This window comes from Lepidochelys kempii, chromosome 24 (genome assembly GCF_965140265.1).
Source record: "Lepidochelys kempii isolate rLepKem1 chromosome 24, rLepKem1.hap2, whole genome shotgun sequence".
Classification (NCBI taxonomy): domain Eukaryota; kingdom Metazoa; phylum Chordata; order Testudines; family Cheloniidae; genus Lepidochelys; species Lepidochelys kempii.
This window is the reverse complement of record NC_133279.1, coordinates 3,605,503-3,631,633: the sequence shown is the minus strand read 5'-3', so window position 1 is coordinate 3,631,633 and position 26,131 is coordinate 3,605,503. Positions and strand designations below refer to the sequence as shown.

General features: G+C 57.8%; 1 protein-coding gene across 5 annotated transcripts in view; it reads left to right on the top strand.

Moving 5' to 3' along the window:
* The window catches only part of PEAR1 (platelet endothelial aggregation receptor 1), a 56,518-nt gene extending 30,508 nt beyond the window's left edge, over positions 1-26,010 (top strand). The window contains exons 3-25 of one of the 5 annotated variants that reach the window (XM_073322955.1): positions 3,520-3,615; positions 4,783-4,887; positions 5,482-5,582; positions 6,875-6,967; positions 8,858-9,104; positions 9,288-9,411; positions 9,927-10,063; positions 13,681-13,893; positions 14,401-14,575; positions 14,878-14,998; positions 15,676-15,839; positions 16,509-16,611; positions 17,629-17,775; positions 18,426-18,554; positions 18,917-19,045; positions 19,130-19,258; positions 19,993-20,121; positions 20,295-20,510; positions 20,806-20,918; positions 22,020-22,140; positions 22,919-22,981; positions 23,725-23,928; positions 24,375-26,010. In XM_073322955.1, the coding sequence (XP_073179056.1) occupies positions 3,521-3,615; positions 4,783-4,887; positions 5,482-5,582; positions 6,875-6,967; positions 8,858-9,104; positions 9,288-9,411; positions 9,927-10,063; positions 13,681-13,893; positions 14,401-14,575; positions 14,878-14,998; positions 15,676-15,839; positions 16,509-16,611; positions 17,629-17,775; positions 18,426-18,554; positions 18,917-19,045; positions 19,130-19,258; positions 19,993-20,121; positions 20,295-20,510; positions 20,806-20,918; positions 22,020-22,140; positions 22,919-22,981; positions 23,725-23,928; positions 24,375-24,535 (3,219 nt within the window). In that variant the 5' untranslated portion in view covers position 3,520 and the 3' untranslated portion in view covers positions 24,536-26,010. Of the gene's footprint in view, positions 1-3,519; positions 3,616-4,782; positions 4,888-5,481; positions 5,583-6,874; positions 6,968-8,857; positions 9,105-9,287; positions 9,412-9,926; positions 10,064-13,680; positions 13,894-14,400; positions 14,576-14,877; positions 14,999-15,675; positions 15,840-16,508; positions 16,612-17,628; positions 17,776-18,425; positions 18,555-18,916; positions 19,046-19,129; positions 19,259-19,992; positions 20,122-20,294; positions 20,511-20,805; positions 20,919-22,019; positions 22,141-22,918; positions 22,982-23,724; positions 23,929-24,374 lie in introns of those variants that run through there. The other 4 variants (XM_073322957.1, XM_073322956.1, XR_012156101.1 and 1 more) reach the window with 4 other exon arrangements.
* The last annotated feature ends 121 nt before the right edge of the window (positions 26,011-26,131 follow it).

Genomic DNA, 26,131 nt, shown 5'->3' with positions numbered 1-26,131 from the left:
AAGCAAATCATTTTCTAATTATAGATTCCAGCCAGGGGCGGGCCTGCCCCTGGGGGCTCCGGATGGGCCCGGAGTTGTGTGGTGTTTGCACGGCCAGCCAAACACTCATCAGGGGATTTGGGAGCCCGCCCCCACTCCAGCTTTCTTTCTTTTTTTTTTTTCTTTTTAGAAAGCTTATGTGATTTATTCTAGTCTCTCGCCCTCCAGCCGGCCAAAGAATATCTCAGCCTATGCAGGAGCATCGCCCTGCCTTACGCAATCCGAGACAGCCTTGCTAGGGAGAGGCAGCCGTCCTGGTGGTGGAAGGAAGGCACTGGGAGACCAAACGTCTGGGTTCTCCCGCATCACCAGATCACTTGTAAAAATACGGGTAATGACATCTAATGTGGCTCAATTGGTTAAGGTTTACAAACCCCATTGAACTCCTAGTGTGAACAGGGCTGATGATTATTCTAAGATTATATATATTATAATGCATGATTCTTTTGCTCTCTTGGAACCCCATGAGTCTGTCTGTCCCACTGCAGCAAACTCATTTTCCCTTGCCTTTGAACCTGGGAGTCTCAGCCCAGCCCCCAACTCTCCCCCTGACCCCACTGCCCCAAAGCCTGGAGCTGGATTTCCGCAGTGTGTCACCCTCCACCGGGACTGCTTGGCTAGCCAAGCATTACCACCATTGTGCAGGTGGGGGAAACTGAGGCACAGAGGAGGGACGTGACTTGCTGGGGTGACGGAGCCAGGAATAGAACCCAGGAGTCCTGACTCCACAGATCACCACATGCCCCGCGGGGTCTCTGCTTCGCTGCAGAGCCGGTGCTTTGAATGTTCTGCGCCCAGCTCCTACAAGGCTTCGTGTGACCTGCCACTGTGCCAAGTCCAGCCTGATGCACCGGCGTATATAACAAATCAAGGCCCAGCACAGCTGTGAGGTAGCCTCATAATTGTGTGAGGGGAATGAGGCCAAAACGCAGACTGTCCAGCTGAGCTGCGTGTCTTACCCTCCTGTGCTGGGAGATGGGAGCGGTTCTGCAGTCGCGCTTGAGGTTTCCGTCAGAAATCAGGAGCAGAGCGAGGCAAAATGTTCCAACTGTGACCTCTTTTCCCGCGAAAAGCTCAGATTTGTCGACGCCAAAACATTCTGTGACTTCGCGTCTGTTTCATCGAATCGTTTCGTCAGGGAAAAGAAGAGCCGTTCTGGAAAAATCCAAACCTTTCGTTCTGAATATTTGTGCAAGGCAACATTCTGGGGTTTTTTCGGTTCAAAGCAGCTTGTCATTCAGCAAATGCCTTTCATTTTATTTTTTAAAAAATGAAGGGAAAAAACCAGGAGAAAATGCTCCGAATCGTAACAAAACTTTTTGTGAAAGCGGCGACGAGTCCTGGGGCCCCTTATAGACTCTCAGACGTATTGGAGCGTGAGCTTTCGTCCAACGCAGTGGGTATTCACTCATGAAAGCTCATGCTCCAGTGCGTCTGTGAGTCTATAAGGGGCCACAGAATCGTCGCCGCTTTCACAGATCCAGACTAACACTGCGACCCCCCCCACCCCCGATCCAAAACTTTTTGTGTGACCCAAAGTGAATTTTATTTTCCCCCGGGCTTCTTGATTCGCTGAAAATGTCAAACCAATTTCGGCTCCGCCTGAAACAAAATTTTTAAAAAACTTGTTCGGACTAGCCAGTGAGCCAAAAGCTCCAGGACTTGCCCAGCTCTAACCAGGACTGCGCTACCCCTGGCTGCTGCACGTGCATAGAATGAAACAGCTCCTGCCCCAAAGAGTTTGGCGTCTACATACCAGGTGGTATATATAGAGCAGCTTGAGCAGTAATTGCAGCTCAGGTAGCTGTATGCCTGCTAGCTTTGATTGAGCTCGCTTGCTAAAAATAGACCCGCCCGAGGCCCACACTTGGGTGGCCAGCCCGCACTGCCAAGCCCACAGGGCTGAGTTTCATAAGCTAGCGCGGACAGAGCAAGCTCACGCACGTCTGCCCAAGTGCACCTGCAGCGGCCGTGTAGACAGACCCTAAGGCAAGAGGCAACGAGCGGCGTCCGACTGAGCGGGGTGGGATGTAACGGCGAGCTCAGGCCCGACGGCACGGACCGAGCAGGCCTGCTTTCTTTCCAGCCAGGACGTGGTGTTCTTAAAAGTCTCGGGCTGACGCGGCACTTTGCTGTCTGCCCATGTGGAGGTGCCATCAGCCGGGGCGGGAGGGAAGCATCCTCCACACAACCTGCTTCCTGTTTTCACACCGCGCTTCCTGCTCCGAGCTCCCAGCTGCCTGGCGGGGAAGGGGCTGGCGTCGCACACGAAAAGCCAGCTAAGAAAAACGCCGGTCATACTGGGGAGATGGGCTTGGCCTTGTACTTTCGTCGGCCCCGGCGGCTTTCCCCTCCCGGTTTGGGGATTGTCAGTCTGGCTAGAATGGAAGGATGGGGCTTAGAGACCAGGGGATGCGAGGATGGTGAGAACCTACCTGGTGTGAACGCAATGCATTGGAACAAGGATGGCCCAATGAGCAGGGGACTGCAGCGGGGCTGAGGTTCTGGGATCTGTTTCCGGATCAGCCATGGATTCCCTGGGTGAGATCTTGGACCAGTCACTTAGGGCATATGTGTCAAGGTTGGTAGGTGTCCAACATCCCATTGCAGCAAGAAGGGAGGGGTCAGTACGTACTTTGGAGGGTCTGGTGTGATGGGGACCATGCGTGCAGGTCGGTTAAATATTCGGCGACGCTCGGATTTGATTTTTACCCTCAGCACAGACACGGGCTGACCACAAAGGTCACATCCAGATCTGAACTCCTCAAAGCTGGAGGAGGGGATGGGTGGCATCGCATGTCAATATGCGCAATCCAATTAATGTTGTAGTTAAAGAGGTTCTAACTAGTGGCCAGCCCCATTAACTTCAATGGCCTGCTACTGACTCACCATGGGGGGATTTACCCCTTTAGCCCAAGTGGTAGAAGCTTGTGCTTTTGGTGCCTTAGCTCTGAGTTCGATCCTTGCTATCAGCCAGGCTGTCCAGGTGGACGTGATTACAGCTTGTTCTGTTTGGACCGGCAGCGTTGGTTTGGGTCCTTCTCTGGCTCGGTTTCAGGCCTGAATAAAACAAGATGTGCCCCCTTTCCAGGGGTGCAGAGCAACCTTGCATGATTCCCAAAGCTTCTGGCAACATCTGCAGGGCTAACACAGAGTGGATAACAACCTACTACTGCTACCAGCTAACAAAGTTTGTCCTTTAGCTCAAGGAGCAGAGCTTTTTGCTTTGGCCTCACTGCAAATCCCATAGCGTGGACAGCCACCTCTGTGACCCTCTTGATGGTTAGCAGCTACGAGATGCTGGCTGCGGCAACAACCTTCACCTGCTTGTAAACAGCAAAGCTGTAGGAGTCGGGCCGTGTGGCCGACTGACCCCATCCATGCTACAGCTTGATCCGCGCTGGCCACAGCACCAGCCAGCCTTGTGCATCCTTCCTTCCTCGCTGTCAACTCCTCTTTGTTTCTCTCTCCTCCCACCAGGATGAAGCTGCACGCGGTCCTTCTGCTGGGGCTGCAGATGCACCTGGCAACTCCTCTCAACCCCAGCGACCCCAATGTTTGCAGCTATTGGGAAAGGTAAGGAGTGGGGGAGCCCCGGGGTGAAATGGGTGTGTGGTTCTGGGCCTTCCGCTCTGCCCCCCGAGACCTCTTGGTGGGGGTTCATCGCTGATCCTTGCAATGGAGCCTTTCTTCCTCGCTTGCTTTCTCTGTTGCTTTACCTTGCTCACACTTTTCTTTTCATCTCTATCTCTTTCTCTCGCCCTTTTTCTTCTTCTTATGTATTATTTGTATTGTGGTCGCACTTGGGAGCCCCAGTCAGGGATCGGGACTCCCCCTCCCCCCGGTGCTAGGTGCTGTATAGACACAGAACAAAAAGACTGTCTCTCTCCCAAGGAGCGTAATAGAAGACATGAGACAGAGACAGTCAGATAGGGAGTACAAGGAACCAGTTAACATGTTAACCCCTTTTGCTTGTGATCCCGTCAGCTTTGGTTACAGCTGTGAGGGTGTCTGGCCACCGGACCCTGTTCAGGGCTGGGTCCGTGTCTGTAAAGAACTCTGTAGCGACAATGCATGGTAATATCTGGAACACGGCAGGGTTGGCCTGACCAGCATTTACACTGTCAGTCCCAGAGCTGTGGTTATTAACCTGAGGGTGTCTCTGTATCTACTTGGAAAATAGCCTTTTGCCAGGGCCTGAGAAGCTCCAGGCTGTAATGATCCCTTAGTGCTTCTCGAGGTGCTGGTACCAGTGTTGCCAACCCCCAATCATTAGTCAGGACCCCCCCCCCAAATCATGAGTGGTGTAAATATCATGAGATTTTTTAAAATAATAATTTGTCTCCTGGTGTCTCAGCCTTTAGGGGTCACAATTTCGAGCTTTGCTCCACAACCATGATGGCTAGAAATAGCCTTAAAAAAAAAAATGAAAGCTGTGTTTCCCCCATAATCTCATGACTCCGGGAGCTGGGGCTTGATGAAAAGCACCAGGAGTTGGCAGACCTTGCTTCATTCCAGTCTGTCCCCAGGAAGAGGGCAGGTACCTTGTGCCTCCACTCCAAAGGCACTGGCTGCTGCCATGAGGATGCTGGGAGAGGGACTGGACCCCAGGTGTCCTGCATGGGAGGTGCAGAGCCCCTGTCACTGAGCCACGGCCCTGCCACAATGGGGAGAGTTGAATCAGCTATTTCCCTTGGCTGTCCTTGGGCTGCCACCAAAGTGGCTCTGTTTTTCCCCTGGCAGCTTCACCACGGCGACGAAGGAGTCCTACGCTCACCCCTATGCTCAGGCCTCCAAGGACTCGTGTGATGGAACCTGGAGTTTCCTCAAGCCGTGCACCCAGCACAAGTAAGGAGTGCCCCTCTGCCTAGGGGACGTGGCAAACGTCCTCTGAGCCATCACTCGCTGTCCCCAACAGTTCTCTGGGAATCCCACAGGCTTACCCCAGCACAGCCCCCCAACAGCAGGGTCCCACAAGCTGACCCCATTCCTAACAAGCAGCAGTGAGCTCCACTGTTTTGACCCTGCTACTAACAAGCATCAGTGAGTTCCAGAGGTTAAGGTTAGTCCGTTCTGATTTCGGTGAGCTCACCTGGAACCAGTCTGAAGCAGGGAGTCTCACAGGTTAACTCCAATATTATCTTGTTGCTGTTAGCTCTGCTGGTTAGGAACATGTGGCAGTGAGTTCCAAAGGTTATCACCAGTATTGGATACCAATGAACCCCTATTCTATCCTGGTAGCTGGGTAACCCAAACTCTGTCCATATCAGTCAGTGTCATATATAGCACGTGGCAGTAACCCTGACATGACCTCACCGCAGTAAGTTCTCTGGATGAGCCCTAGCACACTCCTGGGGCGGTGAGTTCCCCAGGTGTGGTTTGTTCTCTATAAATGTTCTGCATGTGGGGGGGTCACTCTGCTTTTTATTCTGTGTTGCACAGGATTGTGTACAAGACAGCGTACCGGCAGGCAGTGAAAATTGACTACCGGAAGAGGTACCGCTGTTGCCAGGGCTACTACGAGAGTGCAGATGTTTGTGTCCGTAAGTCTGTCCCTGACAGTCACTAATGGGCCCCAGGGGCGGAATGTGTGGCATTTGCGTCCCTCAGTCCAGTGCGAGACGATGCTTCTGCAGAAATCGAAGGGGTCTGGTGGGGTTATTCTGCCTGGTGGCCCGTAGTCAGAGCAGGGCGCAGGGCTCCTGGGTTCTATTTCCAGCTCTGCGACTGATTTGCTGTGTGATCCTGGGTGATGTTCCCTGCCCCCCAGCTCTGTGCCTCAGTTTCCCCATCTCTGAAATGGGGGTCATGGTTCATTTTTCTATCTGCTTAGCCCAGTTCTCATAGCCCCCTCGTTCCCCACTGTGTGTCCTGAAACACATCCCAGCTCCGCTGTGCTCTGAGAAATCACACCTTTGTAATGGATTCAAGAGCGTGGCCATCTGCCAGGACCCACCCCACAGGGGACGCACATTCTTTACAGCTCGTTGCTGTTTGTCCTGTCTTGCACTCTTTGATCCTCCCCCATCCTTCCGGCCCTCTCAGATTTCTCTCCAGGCCGCTGGGGTTTCTAGCCCTTCATGTGCAGGCTTAGTTGCCAGCTCTCCTGCAGACACATGGCTCCAGGCCACCTGGCTACCATGGGACCCTTCTTGGCCACTTTCAGCTGGCTCCGTGCTGGGAAGCCAGCATGCTCTGGGGCTGATTGAGGCCAGGCTGCCTGTCCTCTGGCAACTTTCCCTTGATCCCCGCAGACGGCCCCCCTCATCCCACCCCCTCACCCCAGCAGACTCAGACCAGACCATAAGTTGCTGCTGTGTTTCATCATCTTTGCATCCCTTCCGCCAAGCCGGGGGTGGGGGGGTGATTGACTCTGGGAGGAAGCAGTGGAAGGCTCCTCTGTGGACTGGTCACTGGAGGGGGTGCCCACACTTTCCTGCAGTGGGTTGCGCTGTGATTCAACTCACTGGTGTGGTCCCCTGCTCCAGGTCAGGGATTAGGGAGACTCGGGTGAGTGATCCCTGGTGCTGAGTGGCTATTAAACAGCTTCCGGGTTGTCTCCCACCCAGGGGGGTTGCATCTCAGTGCCGGGGGAGCAATAGCTGTGCAGTATTGCCGAGCACCCTGCAGGGGGCTGCATTACCTGTGTGATCTCTGGGCAACGTTGCTGAGTGCTGTTTTTCAGCTGCCATATTCCACCCCAGAGGTGGCTGCATTTCATTGCTGGGTGATACCAGTCTGTAGCATTTGGGGGTGAAATGCCAGGTTAGACATTGTTAAAACAAGATCTTGGAGCAGCCCAACTGAATCCTTCTGCCTGGTGCCCTCCCTGCAGCCAGTTGTACCAAGGAGTGCGTCCATGGGAGGTGCGTGGCTCCCGACCAGTGCCAGTGCGAACAGGGATGGAGGGGCACAGACTGCTCCAGCGGTGAGTACTACAGGCCCGGGCCCTCCACGGCGGTCTGGGTTTGGCGCACCGGAGCCATTGCCTTATGGCCGAAGGGGGTGGCTCTGCCCCCAGGAGCCTGGCCGGTGATTTGAGGGTGGGGGAGTTGTCACTTGCAGACACCATTAGGGAGTGTGAGCTGGCCGGCCGGAGGCAGCAGGCGCTGGGGTGACCGCTAGTCGATGTGGGGTTCTGGGGGTGGGCCCTGGCTTTGGACTGACAATGCGGAAAGTGGCAGAGGAGAGCTATGGTGTGAGGGAGAGGGGCAGAGTGGTGGGGGGTGGGGATGGAGTGAGGAATTGGGGTGTTACGGAATAAGCGAGGAGGGGTTATGGGGGAGAGGCTGAAGGGGGAAAGGGTACGGAGGGAGGGGGAGGGGACCAGGGGGTTTTGAGGGGGGAGGTGGTGGGTGGGCTAGGATTTAGGGGATACACATGAGGGGGAAGGCCAGCCATCAGCATGCCACGTGCTGGCGTGAGCCAGGCACTGTAGGTATTCGTGCTAAGGCAGGATCCCGCCTGGCCAGCCCTGGCCCCTCCTCAGCCCCTTGGCATCCTGGTCTGGGCCCAGGGCGTGTGGGGCCTCCGCTCCCCCCTCCACCTGCAGCCAAATTAAACCCAGACTCCAGCTGCTGAGCCGCCCTGTCCTTCCCCAGGGCCCAGGGGCCCGAGGCAATGGGTTCCCACGCACCAGGGGCGGCTCCCGGGAGCTGGGGGTCACTGGCTGCATAGGGAATGCTTGGGAGTGGGCCCTAGCCCATGGCCCAGACGGGAGGGGAGGGGGTTGCTCAGGGTACCCTCAGCGAGGGGCATCCAGCTGTGGGCAAAACCCCCACTGAGTCGCTGCATCCCTTTCTCTGTCTGCCATGGCTTGCTTTCTTTCCAGCTATTCATGCCACTCTTCCCAAACAGCAGCCCCCGAGCCCCTGCATCAGGGGGAATTGGAGGGGGCGCAGGACCAGGGGCCTTTTGCTAACAGCTGATGCCCAAGAGTTTAGAAAGCACCTAGCTTTTTTGTGGGGGGTAGGAGACTCAACTTGTAATGCCTTTAAAAGCGGCTGGATCTGGGGAAAGGGCCCCGCGCCCTCTGGCGGTCAGGTAGCTTTAAGGGGTCTTGTGTTGGGTGCCCCCCAAAATCGCCAGGGGTCTGAAATGATCCCAAGGGCTTGTCCAGTTAGACTTGGTGGCAGATAATCTTGAAATCTGAAGCATGGGGGTCTCACCCCACCCCTTGGCAAGACTGTTCTGATCCGTCTTCCTTAGGAAGATTTCCCTGGATTCAGAGTAAACCATCCCTGGTTAAATTCCCTCCCCTTAACCCGAGTGACCGCCCTTTGTCTCCTGCTGAATAATGCCACCACTTAAAACAATCAAGCAAATTTTTCCATGTGGCAGCTTCCGGACAAAATAACTAGGAAATGGTTTGAAAGACGCAATAACGATTAAGCCCTCATTAACTGAGCAATATGTTTAATGGAAAGCAGCAGGGTCTAATGGGTGAGAGTGGGCAGGACTGGGAGTCAGGACGCCTGGATTCTGTTCCCAGCTCTGGGAGGGGAGCTAGTGGTTAGAATAGCAGGGCCTGGGAATCGGGACTCCTGGGTTCTATTCCCAGCTCTGATGGGGGGTGGGCAGAGTGCTTAGAGCAGGCGACAGGAAGCCAGGACTCCTGAGCTCTATTTCTGGCTCTTGGGATGGCATGTCCCATCTATGTGCCTCAGTTTCCCTCCCTGTAAAATGGGGCTGAAACTCTGACCCTTCTTCCCAGGGCTATTGCAGGGCTTCATTCACCAGGGTCTAGGATGTGCTTAGAGATTGTCTGCAGAAGGGCAAAGGGGTTGTCAATGCTACAACAGTCCCTTCCTTCTTCCAGTGTGTGATGCCCGGTCCTGGGGGCCCCGCTGCGAGAACCCTTGCCAGTGCGGCGATGGGGGAGCTTGTGACCCCTTCACTGGAGCCTGTGTCTGCTCGCCCGGATACAAGGATCCCGTGTGCAAAGTCCCCTGTGACCCACGCACCTACGGGGAGGGCTGCCAGCTGGATTGCCCCTGCAAGAACGGGGCCAAGTGCCATCGAGAGACCGGGGCATGTCTGTGCCAGCCAGGATTCACAGGCGCCTAGTGAGTGCGGGGAATGGTTGGCTGGCCTCGGCAGTGGGAGGGTGGGAATGGGATCAGGGGGCCTTTCCTCTCTGGGGGGCGCCGGTTCCGACCCAGCCACAGGGTGGGATTTCTTTAGCCTCTGGCGAGAGAGAGAAGACTCTGGGTCCGTCCTCCTTCACCCCTTTCTCCCTGTCCTTCCAGCTGCGAGCTCCTGTGCCTCAATGGCTCGGACGGGCTGCGTTGCCCGGCTCACTGCCCCTGCCAGAACGGGGGCATCTGCCACCCCCCAAACACCACCCGCTGTGTCTGTCCTCCAGGATGGATGGTACGTATTTGGGGTGGGGGGGATTCAAACCCAGGCCCATCCAGCCTCTGGAGAGCAAAGGATCAGGCTGGGACAAACTGGGGGCAGAGGGGTCCTGCCCCACCTGTGCCCCGGCCCTCACACCCATGGGACCCGGCTGGGCTGGAGTGGGCCTTGAGCTGGCTCTGTGCATCGGCGTGAGGTGGAGCTGCCTCCGGCAAAGTCATGTTGCCGTGGGGTCTCCGGATGATCCGGCCCTGGCGGCGTGAGCCTCGCTCTCCATTCAGCCTCCTCGGGGCTGCGAGATGCCCCCAGCAGGGCGAGAAATGGGCTGTGAGCCTTTCCCGCTCCCACACGTGCTGCTGACCCGTGGCCGCATTCAGGCGTGGGGTGGTCTGGGGGGCACTGAGCAGGGACCATCCCTTCAATTTGCAGGGGACGGGGGAGATCAGACTCCATGCCGCGAGCATCCCACCCCGTCCCCTGGCTTTCCCAGAGAGGGCATTTCCCTGACGCTGCTGTTCCGTTGTCTGCAGGGCGCCATCTGCTCCGTCCCGTGCCCCCAAGGGTGGTACGGCTCAGGCTGCCTGGGGGGGTGCCAATGCCACAACAACGGGCTGTGCGACCCAGTCACCGGGCGTTGCCAGTGCGCGCTGGGCTACACCGGAGAGCGGTGAGTGGGGTCTGGCAGAGCAACTCCCTGCAGCGCTGGGGTGGGGGCCGTGCCATGGAAAGAACCACGTCCCTGTCGGGGGCTAGCAACTGGCATGGCTTAGAGGGAGATTCCTCAGTTGGTGAAGCCTAGCTAGAAACCTCAGTCACAAGCCGCCCCTCTGTGAATCACACACATTTTCCGGGTTTGTCTACACAGGGGAGTTAATCTGGATTAAGTTAGGGCAGGAATTTAAAGTGTTATCTGTAGCTATTCTGGAGTAATTCCCTGTGTGGACACTTTTATTCTGGATTAAGAGTAGAGCTGCTTGGCAAACTGATTTTTCATCCCGTAAAAACATGTCAAGGTTGTAACAAAAAAGCACCTGAAATTGGGATAAGAAGCCAACATTTCGACATTTTTTTTGCGAAACGAAATTCAACACAAACGTTTTGACCATTTTTTATTTTGTGCATAAAATAAGTCATATCAAATAAAGCACCTTTGGAAAGGAAATGTCATTCCAATATGAAAAATCAAAACTTTCCGTCCCAGAAATGTCAAAATGGGACACTTCAGTGTTTTCAAAATAATTTTTCCAGTTTGTTTTACAAAATGTTGTTGACATTGACACGATTTGGTGAAAGCAATGGGTTTTGTCAAAGGGGCGTTTTCTGACAGAAAGCTGCTTAGACGCAAAATTTTCGACCGCCTCAAAGTGAGGCCATGTGTCCACTCAGGGCGCAGAGCGACAGAGCTGCGCTGTTCAGCGCCCAAGTGTAGACACTTCCTGCAGCAATCCCTGTAGTCGGTCCACTTCTCCAAGCGGCGGTAGCTGGGCCATCGGATGAATCTTCCATTGATCTAGGTGTGTCTACACCCGGAGTGAGGTCAATTTAACTACAGCGGTCGGGGGGGGTGAATTTTGCACACCCCTGAGCGGTGTAGCTATGTTGACCTAACTTTTAAGTGTAGACCAGGTGTAAGAATGATTTTTCCAGCTGAACTTAATCCGTTTCCAAAGTGGATCAAGCCAACTCAGGCCTGGTCTACGCTACGGGGTTAGGTTGAATTTAGCAGCTTTAGGTCGATTTTAAAAGGCACTCTTATTCCGGAACAGAGTGTCCACACAGAGAGCTATTGCAGAATTTCTTTGTGTAGACAAACCCTCGTGCGCACACCTGCTACGCTTCTTCACATTTTTACTGGTATAATTTACCGAGGGCTGTGCGGGGATTCTCCATCCCGGGCGGCTGTTAAATCTAGATTGGCTGGAGTTCACACAGGAGTTCTCTGGCTTGTGCTACGCAGGGTGTTGGACTGGACGATCACAGGGGTCCCTTTTGCATAGTCTGAAGTCAATTAGCAAGGTGGGTTGTGGGTTTTTTGCCAAAACAGTGCTACTACTATGGACTTAGTTATACCAGTGTAAAGATGCCTTACCCTAGAATAGCTTATTTTAATTCCCAAACCAGAGTAAGCTTTATCAGTATAAACACCTTCATGCTGATGTAATTGCATCCATATTGGGAGTGTTGTACCTGGTTAACTGTACTGATCTAGTTAAAGCAGCGAAGTTTTTAAGTGTAGATAAGGCCTCACCCTCACACAGGCTCGGTGCCCGAATTACAGGTGAGCTTGGAGTGGGGCGGGCCCCTCACTACTTTGCTCCTGTCTGAGCCCCGGACTCCTCACTGCGGCCACTTGACATCCACTTCCCTCATAGCGGGGAATGCGTACTCCCCTCTGTCCCTGTCCCGCGCAGCCTCCCTCAGGGGCTTTCAAACACGCACATGCGCCAACGCCCTGTCCCTCACACCCTTCCATGTCAACCCACCCACGCACTGGCTCCTGGACTCGCACACTCTTGTGTTAACGTGTGTGCATGGGGCGGGGTTACAAGCTGGAGTGCGTGCCATCCTAGCACTTTGCAGTCCCCTAAAAGCAGTGTGGACTGATGGATCGAGCACTGGATTGGGACTTAGGAGACCTGGACCCTCCTTCTCAGTTACGCCAGGGCCCCTTTATGCGGCTCTGCCCATGTAAAGGGGCCTTAAAATGCTTGTCACTGAAATTTCCCCCGCTTTAAGGCTGTTTTGCGCTGCCAGCGTGGTGTAAAGGGCCTTACTGAGAATGAGGCTTCTGATTTTATCCCCAGCTCTGCCATGTGACTTTGGCATGTCCTCACCCCTCTCTGTGCCTCGGTTTCCCCTCCCACCCTTTGTCCTGTCTATTGAGAAGGAAGCTGTTTGGGACAGGGACTGTCTTTTGCTAAGTGTATATACAGTGCTTACTGCTATCGTAATGCTCATAATGTAATGCACCACATGAATGGCCACTGTTACCGTAATGCCTGCATATAATACTCCAAGCAATATGTTGACTGCCTGGCTGTGCTGATTTTTGGCTGGCTTACGGCACAGGAGGTGCCCTGCCAGCTGGGGGAGCGCCAGTTCAACGCTGGGGTGAGGGATGATCTCCCCAGCTGTGCTGCAGGGAAGTAAATAGCAGCTGGGCCAGGGTGAGGAGGGAAATCAGTCGGAGTTTCCCACATGGAAAGGAGAAGGAAACAAGGGGTTTTTCCAGCTTTTAAGCTGGTGTTCCAAACAATGGAGAGGAAAAAATAAACCCAGAATCAAACAGGAGTGACCAGCACTACATGGATCCCTAGGAAAGGGTTTTGTTGGTGTTTTAAAAGTCTTGTGATCTAGAGGTTAGATTAAGTGAGTGGGAATCCAGGATCCTGGGTTCTTTCCCTAGTACTGGGAGGGGATGTGGTCTATTAGAGCAAGGGGGACTAGGAATCAGAACTTCTGGGTTCTATTCCCTGATCAGGAAAGGAATGGGGTCTAGTGGTCAGAGCCAGGACTCTCCCATAGACTTAATGTGTGACCCTGGGCAAAGCACTTGTGCCTCAGTTTCCCCATTTTTAAAATGATGATCCTTTGGCAAAGGCTTTGAGCCCCTCCGCTGAGCGGCACTTTAGGACAGTCGTGTTGTTATTGCCTAAATAAACAGCCAGGCCTGGCTGGTAGAACCCCATCCCTGCCCTGCTCTGGGCTTGCACTGAAGGCTTCATTCACAGTCTTGGGCCTGGGGATTTTTGCACCAGCGCAAGCCCCTTGCAGCCCACGTGTGAGCCAGGGTTTACCCTGGTGCAGCTGGCCCGCACGAGGAGTGTGCGCCGATGCAACGACCGTGGTGCGCCCACCCCTGGTGCAGATATGGCCCCTGTAGGTTAAATCCAGCCGCTGAGCAATGAGACACAACCGGCTAAGATGGCCAGCTGCCGCCTGAAAGGCTGTTCAGGGTGTCCTCCCCGGGCGCCCCCAAGAGGCAGATAGGGGAATAGCTTCCTTGTGCAGCAGGCCCCATGCTGGGAGTGCCCTGCAGAGCAGCTGGTGGGAGGGTCCTCAACATTTTCCAGGGTCTTGCATGGAATGAGTTTGGCGGCCTCAGCCTACAGAGGACACCCGGATTGAGCAGGTGAGAGATACCAGCCTGCACAGGGACAGCGACCCCTGTCTGCTCACCCCAGCACCGGCTGGCTCTCCTCTCCTTGGCGTTGGACTTGCCCTGGGTCTGACCATGGGGGCATGTCCTTCTCTCCCCCCTCCCTCCCGCCCGTTCCCGAACAGGTGCCGGGAGGAGTGCCCCATCGGCAAATACGGCCAGGACTGCGGCCAGCCATGCGACTGTGCCAACGGGGGCCGCTGCTTCCATATCAACGGGGCTTGCCTGTGTGAGGCCGGCTTCCTCGGGACGCGCTGCGAGGAGCGCAAGTGTCTGGACGGCCTCTACGGCTTGGCCTGCCACCTGCCCTGCCTCTGCAGCCCCCAGCACAGCCAAAGGTAGGGGCGGGGAGGGACTCCGCCGGCAGCCACCTGAGCGGGCCCTCGCTCCAGCCGCTCATGCATGCGGGCGCCTGGAACATGCCAGCGCCTTAGGGGTTAATAGTGTACAGGGGAGGGGGAATACCGTCCCTATTTCCAGTCCTGTGGGTTTGCTGCCCTCTGCGGGGCATAAGGGGAATAACATGGCACCATCCTGCCAATGCCCCCCAGTGCTGGAATGCAGGATTCCCATCTGCAGGAGCAGCGGGGCAGGGGAATCACCCCCGGGATCCAGGCTCTGGGGGTGCAAAGGGCCCGGATTCAGAACATGCGTGCTCTACCCAGGAGCCACCCAGTGGGCGCACGCATGGGGTGTCCGGCTTGGGACACCCGCAACCCCTTGACACGGTGGCAATGCAGCTCTCAGGGAAAGGGCCAGCCCTGCAGGATTGGCACAAACCCGCCCCAGCTGCTTCGCGGGGGCGTTCTGATGGGCACACGTTTCTCTCTCCCCCCGGGGCCCAGCTGCCACCCCATGAGCGGAGAATGCACCTGCAAACCGGGCTGGGCGGGCCTTCACTGCAACGAGACCTGCCCCCACGGATACTACGGGGCCAACTGCCAGGAGCCCTGCCTCTGTCTGAACGGAGGGACGTGTGATGGCACCACGGGGCTCTGCCACTGTGCCCCAGGGTACACGGTGAGTCGGGGGCCCAGACTGCCGAGACACCGGGAAACAAGGCGGTTAATGTCTTGGTAATTATGGGGGTTGCGAGAGGGCGAGTTGTCTAGTGGTTAGAGCAGAGGACTGGGTGTCAGGACTCCTGCTGGGTTCTATTCCGGACCCTGGGGGTGGGGGGGGGTTAGTGATTAGAGCAGGGATAACTTTGTGATGCTTAGGCGGTTGTCTTTGAAGCAACACAAAATATTACGGCTACTCGCCTCTGGGGGGGAGATCTGGACGCTGCCCCCCGCCCCCTCACTGTCTCCTTGTGTTTGCAGGGGGAGCATTGCTCCAGCTACTGCCCAGCCGACACCTACGGGGTGAACTGCTCCATGCACTGCACCTGCAAGAACGCCTTTGCCTGCTCCCCCATTGATGGCACCTGCGTCTGCAAAGAAGGTAGGGTGCAGGCGGGAGCCCCTGGGATTGCTCACGACGGAAGGCACGGCCCCGGCTCCCCTCCCCCCACCCCCGGGGGGCTCTAGCTGTGCCCCCAGACAGGGCTGGGAGGTGGGAGACCGTTCTCTGCAAGGGCTGTGGGAGCCCTTTTAAGTTCACTCGGGAAAGGCCTTGTGAATATCCCTCTCCGCCCCGGCTCCCTGGCTCTGGATGTGGGCGGGGGCCGGCTGGAACCAGCCCAGGTTACCCCTCCCCTGGCTTAACTCCCGGCACGAACCCTCTGCCAGGCTCGGGGTCTGGCGGGACGACCCAGGCCACTCCTTCCACGGGCGACCTCTTCCAGCGGGTGTGGTCCACACAGCCTGGAGACCCCGCCGGAGCCACGGCACCCAGCCGCGAGGTGGGGCGCCCAGATGTGAGTGGTGCCAGACACCCTCAGGCTGGAGCCATGGCTGAGAGCAGGTTCCTTCCAGGTTCCTTCGCTCTCCTCTAATACCTGGACACATCTGGCTGTGGGACAATATAGCCCCCATAGGGGCTATTGACTGGGCACGGCATTGCCCCCATGCTGCCCTACGTCTCCACCCGTTGAGCTGCCTGCATTTCCCAAGCGCTCCGATTCCAAGTTCCCGTCGATCCGCCTGCCAACCTCTCCGCCCTTCTCCTCCCCTCTGCAGGTTGGCACGGAGGGGATTGTTCCAGCCCTTGCCCCGCCGGCACCTGGGGTCTTGGGTGCAACGAGACCTGCCGGTGCGCCAACGGTGCCGCCTGCAGCCCTGTCAGCGGGCTGTGCTCCTGCGGTGCTGGCTGGCATGGCAGCAGGTGCCAGGAGCCATGCGCGGTATGTTCCCACCCCCTTGGACCAGCCGCTTCCCGCTCCCGGGAGCCTCTGCGCCCTTTATGGCCGTCCCAGCTGACATGGAAGGACCTGATCCTACGTCCATTGCTGCCCATTTCCATGATCTTTGCATCAAGCCCTGGGCCACCCCCCAGGTGCTGCCATGCACCCCGTGCAGAGCAAGGTCCAGCCAGCGGCTGGCAAGATGGAATGCCGGGTGCTTCTAACGGTGCCCGCTGCCCACTCGGTGCCCGCACGTGAGCCGGGATCTCGGCTGTCTGTGATTGTCCCACTGGACAAAATAATTGCAACCATGGGCTAACAAATTGATTGGGAAAGTCACTTGCGGGCCCAGCCTGGGAAAGGGGCTGGGTGATTTAATGGCGATGGAGAGGGGGCTGGTTTGGGAGTGGGGTTATGGATTAGACCATGTGCTTTTTGTGGAGCAGGGGAGGCTAGGGTTAGACCGTGGGCACCGGCGGGGCGGAGTGGGAATGGGTTAGATTGTGTGCACCAGCAGGGCGGGGGTGGAGGTCAGACCGGGGAGGGTTGTGGTGGGGTTGGACCCATGCCCCAGTGGGACGGGACCAGGAAGGGCTCTGGGTTAAAATCACCCACCCCAATCCCATCCCAGTGCCACTGACTCCGGTTGCATCCCCCTCTCGCTAACAGAACGGTGCCTACGGACCCGGCTGCAGCAGTCTCTGTGACTGCAGCCACGCGGACGGCTGCTCCCCCGTCACGGGACATTGCCACTGCCTGCCGGGATGGACAGGTGAGGGGGCCCGGTGGGAGGCAGGGATCTGGGGAGGGGACGGGAGGACTCTGTCTCTGTCCATGATGGCATCCAGGGAGCCCCTTGGCATCCCTGCCAGCTCAACACACAGCTCTTATGAGCATGGCTAGTTCAGAGAAGGAAGGGGGCGGTACTCTTCCAGGCTCCACCCACAACATAAGCTCCTCCCACAGGACTTGACACGCCTGAAGGAGGCACAGCTCACAGTGAATTGTGCAGAGGTCCAGGATATATCGGTGTGAGGTCCGTTCCCCTTTAGGGGGGCGTGGCTGGACTCAGTGGGGCACCTCCTGGACCGAGGTCGAAATAAAGTGATGGTGCTTGCCCGATCGCCGCCCCCGCAGGGCACCAAAGAGAGCCAGACTGGCTCCTGCTCCGGTCTTAGCAAACTGCCCGGCAAGAACTCCTCCCTGAGGGGAAGGAGGGCAGTTCACACCTCTCCGAGCCCTCCTCCCTACAGGTTACACTTGGCTCAGGTTCGCGAGGTTTCCTTCGCAGCCAGATGGCAGGGACGCGTGGCCCAGCGGGAATTCCGGCAAGCTTTGGGGGAATAGCAGGACTCGAGCCATGCCAGCTGGTGCCAGCTGACGGGCCGGCCAGTTCAACTTAAGAACCTGCCCTCACTGGCATGAAGGGTTCGTGTGTGTGTGGACGAGACTCGAGTCAGGGGCTGCGCCGGAGTTATAAGGAGCTAACTGCAGTCTGAGTGATGGGAGCGCAGCCTCAAAGAGGGAAGTTTCTGGGTCAGCGCTGGGCTGGGAGACGCTGGGCTGGGAGACCGTAGGGCCTGCAGGGAGCTGTGCGGTGACTCACTCGACCGACAGGGAAGCTGTGGACAGTGACACTGGCATCCCTGACCACCTGGGATGCGAGAAGTTTTATTTCTCCACGCAGGTGACTGGGTTGGCGCTGGGACCTGTCTGCCCCCCCACCCCAGCTGCCTGGTGAGGAGGGGTCCCCACTAAGAGCACCCTGTTCCTTTCCTTGCCACCCCAGGGCCCCGCTGCAACCTGGTCTGTGACGACGGCTTCTGGGGGCGGAACTGCAGCCAGCCTTGCGTCTGCAAGAACGGAGCTGCCTGCTCCTCGGAGGACGGGAGCTGCAGCTGCACGCCCGGGTACCGCGGCCCCGCCTGCCAGCGCCGTAAGTGCTGTGCCGACCGAGGATGACGCTTGGAGCCAGCGGGCTGGGGTGTGTGTGGGGGGGGGTCAAGGGGGTCCTGCTTCTGCATTGCCCAGCCCTGGGGCAGCTGTCCTGTCCTGGCAGGGCGAGCGCCTGGCTCCGTCCAGTGCCAGAGCAGAGCAAAGTCCATTGCGCAAACCCCAGGGGGACCAGCCTGCGAGTTGGCACTGGCATCCTCCTTTCGAGCCTGCCCCCCCCACCCACCCCAAGGGCTGGTTCGGGTGCAGTGGGCAGGGTCAGAGGCCATTGCACGGGCATCCCAGGCCCCCAGTGGAGCTGGCCAGGGTTCGGGGAGATGGATACATGTCGGGGGCAAACCCCCAATAAGAAATCCACATGAGAACACACCAGCCCGTGTGTCCCCGTGACCTGTTCCCTCTAGCGGGCAGCAAGGAGTTCTGTCTCCATGGGCCTGTCTGGGTCCATCTGCCGAGGCTGCGCATCAACGGGGTCGGTCAGCACTGATTGGGTGGCTTTGCCTGGTCCCTGTCAGGATCTGGGCTAAGACCCAGCAAACTCGTTTCACATGAGCAGCCGTCTGACCGGGCCGGGTTAGGGCTGGTACGTGACTCGCCTCCACACCCCTTCCATTTCTTCTTCCCTTGCCGCAGCCTGCCAGCCCGGGCGTTACGGCAAGAAGTGCGCAATGTCCTGCCGTTGCTCCAACCGCTCCACCTGCCACCTTGTGGATGGCTCCTGCGACTGCTTCCCCGGGTGGACAGGCAGCGACTGCTCACAGCGTGAGTCACATCCACTGCCGGGGGGCGCCCCAACTCACGGGCAGCACAGGTCAACGGGGAATAAGTTGCGGGTGGGTAGCCACTTGTAGGGGTTATAGGGAATCTGGACACAATAGGGTCACCAGGACTATGATCTGGGGGGCCTGGAGGCTCTGTCAGCCCCCAAAATTTAGGCCTCTGCCATTTGAGCTAACGGAGATCTCGTTCAGCCAGTAGCAGAAGTAGGACTCTTATCCTTTCTTTGGGCAGCCACCAGGGGGCGACGGGATCTCACACACATACACTCAGTAGCTCGTTTGGGGAGAGCAGCTTCCAGAGCCAGGTGCGTAGTGGGACTGACGGACGTCTCCTCTCCTCCGCAGCCTGCCCGCCCGGCACGTGGGGAGAGGCCTGCAGCCATACCTGCCGGTGCCCAAACGGAGGCCAGTGCAACACCGTGGATGGGACCTGCTCTTGTCCGGCCGGCTTGACCGGCAGACGCTGCTCGGAAGGTACGGACTGTGCCGGGCGGGGGCCCGGGCATCACACTTCTCCTTTCCCATACAGACCTCACCCGCTTGGTTTCTTCTCTGTAGGCTGCCCCCTGGGGCGCTATGGGGAGAACTGTGCCCAGGCATGCCAGTGCCAGGACGAGGCTCAGTGCGATCCAGTGACCGGGAGATGTCTGTGCCCCTCTGGGTACACCGGCACCCACTGTGAAACCAGTAAGCCGCGGAGCCCGCCCTGGCCGAGCCAGAGGAAAACCCCGGGGAATGTACAGGGTTGTATGACGGCCCCAAGACTGCATTGGGGAGCCACCTGCAGCGCCCACTGCTGGCAGAGGGGAGCATTGCACCCACACAGGACTTCTGGGCGGGTCTTGAGGGAAGTGGATTGACAAGTTTTTTGACACAACCCCCCTCCTCCCCCCGGCTTTTTGGGTTAAAACAGAAATTTCCCCGGGGAATGTCCGATTCTGGTTAAATTTTCTGGGCTTTCGTTGGAAGAACAGAAATCTGGAAAAAAAATTGGGTTTTTGGCAACTGAACCTCCCCTAAAATGTTGGCCAAAACTCCAAATATTTTCCACTTTGTTTCTGACTGTTGACACTCAAAAAATTATAACTTTTCAGCCACAGAGTTTTGGGTTTTAAGGTTTTGGATGAAAACCCGGAAACTTGGAAGAAAAAAATTTTGACCAAAACATTTTGTTTGTCGTTCATCGAAACGTTTTGCTGGAACACCGATTATTTCCCAACCAGCTCTAATATTGGGTTATATGGACCATTGGTCTCCTCCAGCAGTCAGGAGGGGGGATGCGGAGCTGTATGGCTCCAAGCCGCTCCCTGGGACTGGCCTGCCCCTTCCTCTTGCCCAGAGCCATCCTGTGTAAATGCCCCTGCCTCCCAGTCCCCTTCCCCCCACGGATTCTAACCTTGGCCCTTGTGCGCCCCTGGCAGAGTGTCCCCCCGGCACCTTTGGACCCAGGTGCCTCCAGGTCTGCGAGTGTCTCCACAACTCCACCTGCCACCACGTGACAGGGAGCTGCCAGTGTGAGCCGGGCAGGAGCGGGGCCCAGTGTGAGAAATGTGAGTGAGACCAGGCAGGGGGCTGGGAGCCAGGACGCCTGGGTTCTGTCCCCAGCTCCGGGAGGGGAGCAGGGTCTAGTAGTTAGAGCGGGAGGGCGGGGCTGGGAGCTAGGACTCCTGGGTTCTGTCCCCAGATCTGGGCAGAAGATCTAATTATTCCTCTGGGCGTGCAGGGAGCCCCGAGCACCCCTTCACCATGGTGCCAGCGGTGCCGATGGGGTACAGCTCCCTGGGGGCGATCATTGGCATCATCGTCCTGGTGATCCTGCTTCTGGCGCTGCTGGCGTTTTTCCTGTGCTACCGGCACTGGCAGAAGGGCAAAGCGAACAGGCACCTGGCCGTGGCCTACACCACGGGGCGGACGGACAGCTCGGAGTACGCGGTGCCAGGTGAGGGCGTGGCGCGCTCAGTAACGGGGGCTCTGCTCTCGCAGTCACCCCCCTGCTCCCGCTAGCACGGCACCTCCGAGGACACTAAGCTTGGAGTCCCCCAGCCCGCTCTCGGGGAAAGTCTCCCACCTAAGTACCGATCCCAGCCACCCTGGGCTTCGCGAGGGGAATCCAGCCGGAGCCCGGCACAGGATGGGGACAGGCACCCGGCGCTGCGCAGCCCCTGGGGACAGCTAGTGGACAGGACTCCCAGAGACTTCGGCCTAACTCTGTCTGTCCCTTTGTGTCTGTCCAGACGTCCCACCCAGCTACACCCATTACTACTCCAATCCAAGCTACCACACCCTGTCGCGGTGCGTGCCGACCTCCCCCGCCCCCAACAGCCAGGACAGGGCGAGCTCCCTCAAGGTAAGCCCCAGCCCTCAGGGTGACACTACTCCGGGGAAGTTCCCAGCCTTTTTTGTTCTCTGGAGCCTCGAGGCACGGAGCCCCTTGGGGACGGGCAGAGAGGAGACAGCTTGTCTGTAGCGTCTCTCCGGGGCTAGGCTGGGCTGGGAATTTGCCGCAAAAATAGTTGCACCTCTGACCCCCTCCCCACGCCCCTGCCCCAGCCCTGATCCCTCTCCTGCCCTCCGAACCCCTTGGTTCCAGCCTGGAGCACCCTCCTGCACCCCCAGCCCAGAGTCTGCACCCCCAGCCGGAACCTGAACCCCTTTCCGCGCCCCAGCCCCGAGCCCCCTCCCACACCCTGTACTCCTCATTTCTGGCCCCAACCCCCAGTTTTGTGAGCATTCAGGGCCCACCATACAATTTCCATACCCAGATGTGGCCCTTGGGCCAAAGAGTTTGCCCACCCCATGCGCTAAGCCATCAGGTTGGTGGCCCCCCAGCAGCGCCCCGGATGCTGGGTGCCCCAAGTCTGTGCAAATCCCTTTTTCTGGCCTGTGTTTCCCAGCCTGTGCTGGTTCAGAGAGCCAGACAGACCCTCTAGTAACTGCTGAACCGTCTCTTCTCCAGTCCAGAGCCAGGTGCTGGGCCCGAGCTGAGGGCCCATCTGGTTGGATAAGCACAGCTGGGTGCAGACCAGTCCTGTAGTCTGAACCCCAGGGGTGTCCAAACAACTAAGGGATGAGAACAGGCCAAATGTAGAGACCAACCCTTTATACTGGGTGCTGTATCTCTGGAACCCGTGGGTCAAATGACCCCAAATTTGCCCCACTCGCCCCACCCCAGGGTGCCATGGGGCACAGCAGGTTTCGAGACCATCTGAGTATGTGCAGGGATTTTAGAGTGCTTCGAAACATCCGCTCTTAATGCGAGTGCTTGTCTCAATCTGAACTCTGGGCCACTCCAGAATGAAGGGGTTCTTCATGGACACACACAGACCCTGTGGTTCCCAAAATCCTGGCCTGGCAAAGGGGCGGCTGGCTGCCTGTCTCTGCCGAGCTGGACCCCGTGGGCAGGGGGTGGTAGGACGCTGCTGATTTCCACCCCTTATTTCGTCCACAGGTGCCCTGCAGCCAGCACTTCTCCAGCATAAAGACCGTGGCCTACGGGCCGGACTGTAACGCCTCGCTGCCTGCCGACTGGAAGCACTACGGGGCGCCAGGGCTGAAGCATCGCGAGCGGGGTAAGGTGGGAGGCGAAGGCTCACCAGCTCTGAGCAGGGCTGGGCTTTAGGAGACGGTGTGGGGAGAGGAAGTGGGGTCTAGGGGTCAGGACAGGGTGGGGCCATGGCTTCTACTCCCAGTGCTGGAAGGTGAGTGGGGTTGGGAGATGGGGGAGCTCAGGACTCCTGGGTTCTTTTCCCATCTCTAGGAAGGGAGTGATGCCTAGTAGTTAGAGAAGGAGACTGGCAAGTGGGGGGTGGGGCTCAGTACTCCTGGGTTCTAGTCTTGGCTCAGGAAGGGGAGTGGTGCCTAGAAGTTAGGGAAGGAGCTGCAGGGGGGGCCCTTCAGGACTCCTGGGTTCTGTTGGCTCTGGGAGTGGAGCGAGCTCTCTGGATTAGAGCAGGAGAAGGGGAGCTGGGACTCCTGGGTCCATTTCAGCTCAAACGGCCAGTCTTGGTCGGAGCCCTATAAATTTCATCCCCAAACCAGGGCAAAACTGCCCTCCCCACCCCCAAGCTGGTGGGGAGAAAAGCAGCCAGGGCCCTTGTGGGGGACCTTCCCTGGATGCTGCATGGGGAGACCCTTCCTTGGCTGGGAGCTGCCTTCATCTAGTTTCTAGTCAGTGTCCCCATTTCTCACGACCTCCCCCCGTCTCTGCTGTGGGGGCGGACACAGACCCCAGCCTCGTGAAGGGAGCCCCCCTTGTAGCTAAAGGAGGGCCGTGCAGGCTGGGGAGCTAGGGGGAACCCCCGGGGTCTGACTGTGTCCAGCAGCCTCACGGTCTCCTTCCGTGTGCAGGGGGCGGCCCCATGGACCGCAGCTACAGTTACAGCAACAGCCTGGGGAAGTACTACGGCAATGGTGAGCACAGCGGCTCCCTCTGGGGGGGAGGGGCTTCCAGGGGCCCCGGCGCACAGGAGAGGGGGTCCTGCGGGCTTCTCGATCGTAGAATATCAGGGTTGGAAGGGACCTCAGGAGGTCATCTAGTCCAACCCCCTGCTCAAAGCAGGACCAATCCCCAATTTTTACCCCAGATCCCTAAATGGCCCCCTCAAGGATTGAACTCACAACCCTGGGTTTAGCAGGCCAATGCTCAAACCACTGAGCTCTCCCTCCCGCAGATGCTCTCGGCTCAGGCCGATGGCCTCATTTTCCTGGGGTGGGGTCTGGGAGGAGCGGGAGGGGGAGGAGTCGTGCTTACTGCAGCCCTGACCCCCATGTTGCAGTGCGGCACTAGGGGGTGCTGTGGGAGTGGGGCAGGGAGCTCAACAGGGTGCGAGGAAGCTGGGCTGGCTTTGGAGAAGCTCTGTGTATCCCCAGAGCAGCTCCAGCCTGGACAAGCTCCCCTGCACATGCTGCCCAGGTGGGACGCCCTGGGGGCAAGAGGGGAGCTTGGTGCGTAGGGCCCCATCCAGCCCTAGGCCTCTTTGCTGAGGCTGCCGACGAGGGGCCCAGTTAGCACTGATTGCGGCCCATGTGCCTGGAGCTAGACAGGCCCAGCAAACTCGTCTCCTCCAGGCTAAACTGGTGTCCCAGCCCCCCGGCTTCTCCCACTTCCTGTATTCACCCACCCTCCCTTTGCCATCCTTCCACCCACCCTCCAGACTACATCAAGGAGGAGGCTCTACGCGCCAGCAACAGCTCGCTGAACAGTGAGAACCCCTACGCCACCATCAAGGACCTACCCGAGCTCATGGCCAAGCCCTCAGAGGGCAGCTACATGGAGATGAAGTCCCCTGTGAAGCGAGAAATGTCCTACGCTGAGATCGGGCTCTTTGAGGAGCCAGCTGCCGGCTCCAGGGCAGAAGGTAGAGTTCGGCACCGCGACGGACTGCGGGACCCCTCCAGTCCCGTTCACTCTGCAGTGATGCCAGAGACTGAATGGCACATGGGAAGGGGGTACTTGTCCACTGCCAGGCTTTTGCATTTCAGAGGCCACCCTCATCGAGATCGGGGCCCCATCGTGCTAGGCGCTGCACAAACCCACAAAGTGAGAGCCTGTCCCTGCCCCAAAGAGCTCACGGTTTAAAATAGATGCAGCATGGGAGAAAGGAAGGGTCCTTATCTCCATTTTACAGATGGGGAGTCAAGGCCCAGACCAGTAAAGTGACTGGCCCGGGGTCACTCAGGGAGTCTGTGGCAGAGTTTGGAATCGATCCCTGATCTCCCAAGTCCTTAACCACAAGCCCGTCCTGAGACACTTTCACAGATGCCTTTGGTAATGCCCTTGTCTTTCCTCTTCTCCTCCTTCTAGAGAGTTGCCCCCCGGGGGCAGAAGGTGTCTCTCCAGCAGCCCCCAGCGTCGCCCCCAACCACTACGACTCCCCCAAGAACAGTCACATCCCCAGTCACTATGACATGCCACCGGTCCGGCACTACCCCCCATCCCCGCCACTCCGGAGGCAGGACCGGTGAGGAGCCACAGGGCGCTGTCTCTCTCTGTTCGTCCATCCTCCCCATCCTCTCTGTCCACCCTTCCCAGGGAAAGTTGGAGGACTAGCTCCGAATCCCAGCAGGTGGAGAGCCATGGCAGGACCGTGGATGGCCATTTACCAGCACCCCCCGGATTCACCCACAGCCTCTGTCTTTGCTTGTACAATGCAACAGCTGCTAAGGACTAGGGAAGGGGGGAGTCAGACCCCTTGACCCAGCCGCTTGGGGTTGAATATAGCTCATCGCCTTCCCCCAGGTGAGGATTCAGAGTCTGTGACGTTCACATAGAATCATAGACTTTAAGATCAGAAGGGACCATTTTGATTGTCTAGTCTGACCTCCTGCACAACGCAGGCCACAGAATCTCACCCACCCACATCTGGATCCTGAGCCTCCCCCATGCAGCAGGGATGTGGATCTTGGTGGGGTGGTGTTGGAATGGGGGCACATTGCAAAATCGTGTTGCTCCTGCCTCAGCTGCGGCATCCCACTTGCCCCACCATGTTCACCCCACCCCCCCTCGGTGTTTGTCTTCAGGGTGGGGTCCCCCGTCAAGCCATCGGCAGGCGTGTTCTGCCCCAAGGGCACGGCTTTGCACTAGGGGGAGGACTGATCTGAGGAGAAGCCTGCCTCGGTGGAGCTGATGTGAACGGGACACCACAGTGCTGGGGCGCGGAACGGCAGATGTTCCAGTGAGCCCCCACAAAGGGACTGATAACCCAGCAGGGCAGCTGCAGACACTGGACCACTGCGCCCTGCTGACACAGACTAAACACCCCAAGACCAGCCCTGCTGCAGCCCCAGGAGAGACATGGCTGGGAAGTGAGACGCTACCGAATTCGGCTCCCAATCCGGATTCCAGCCTGTGGAGGGGGACTGGATCTGGGCTTTTGGCTCGGTCTCGCTTTGCATCTAGACTCAGCTTCCGAACAGCTGCCTCATTTCATCCCGCCACCAGCCCCACTGGATATGGGCCGTAGAGGATGTTTGCGCTGTTAGGGGAAGTTGGTAGCTCTGAATCCAAGCTTCCCCACCATTCAACCACCACCCACAACAGTCCTACCACTGTGAAGCTGCTGAGGGTTCAGCACACCCCTTCCCATCACGGCATACCACCCCCACCTTGTGCAATATACCGGCCTAAAGTGTCTCCCCCTTGCGGCCGGCCCCAGCAGCTGTAACAGCCTGCTACTTTACTTACCTGCAGCAATGGGAGCTCCTCCTTGGCTCAGGTGACAGAGGCCAGGGCTGAGCTCCAGGGCTGGAGTCTCTCTGCACATGGTCTTGGTTTATGACACCTCCAGGTAGAGCAGACTAGCCCAGCAGGCTCAACTTGGCCTAAGGGACATAGCTGGGTTTCCTTCCCTTTCTGCTCTGGGGGAGAGCTGGGATCTGTAGCCCAATTGATACAGCTCCAGTGTGCATGTAAATAAAGATGTTTGTGTTTTCTTTTTTAACTATGCAACTGTCTAGTTTTTGGCTCAGCCTCCACCCAACTGCTAACATCACTCCATAGGCTTATAGTCAGGGTACGGCCATGAGATTAAACAGGAGCTGGGGTGAGCAAAGACACTGAAC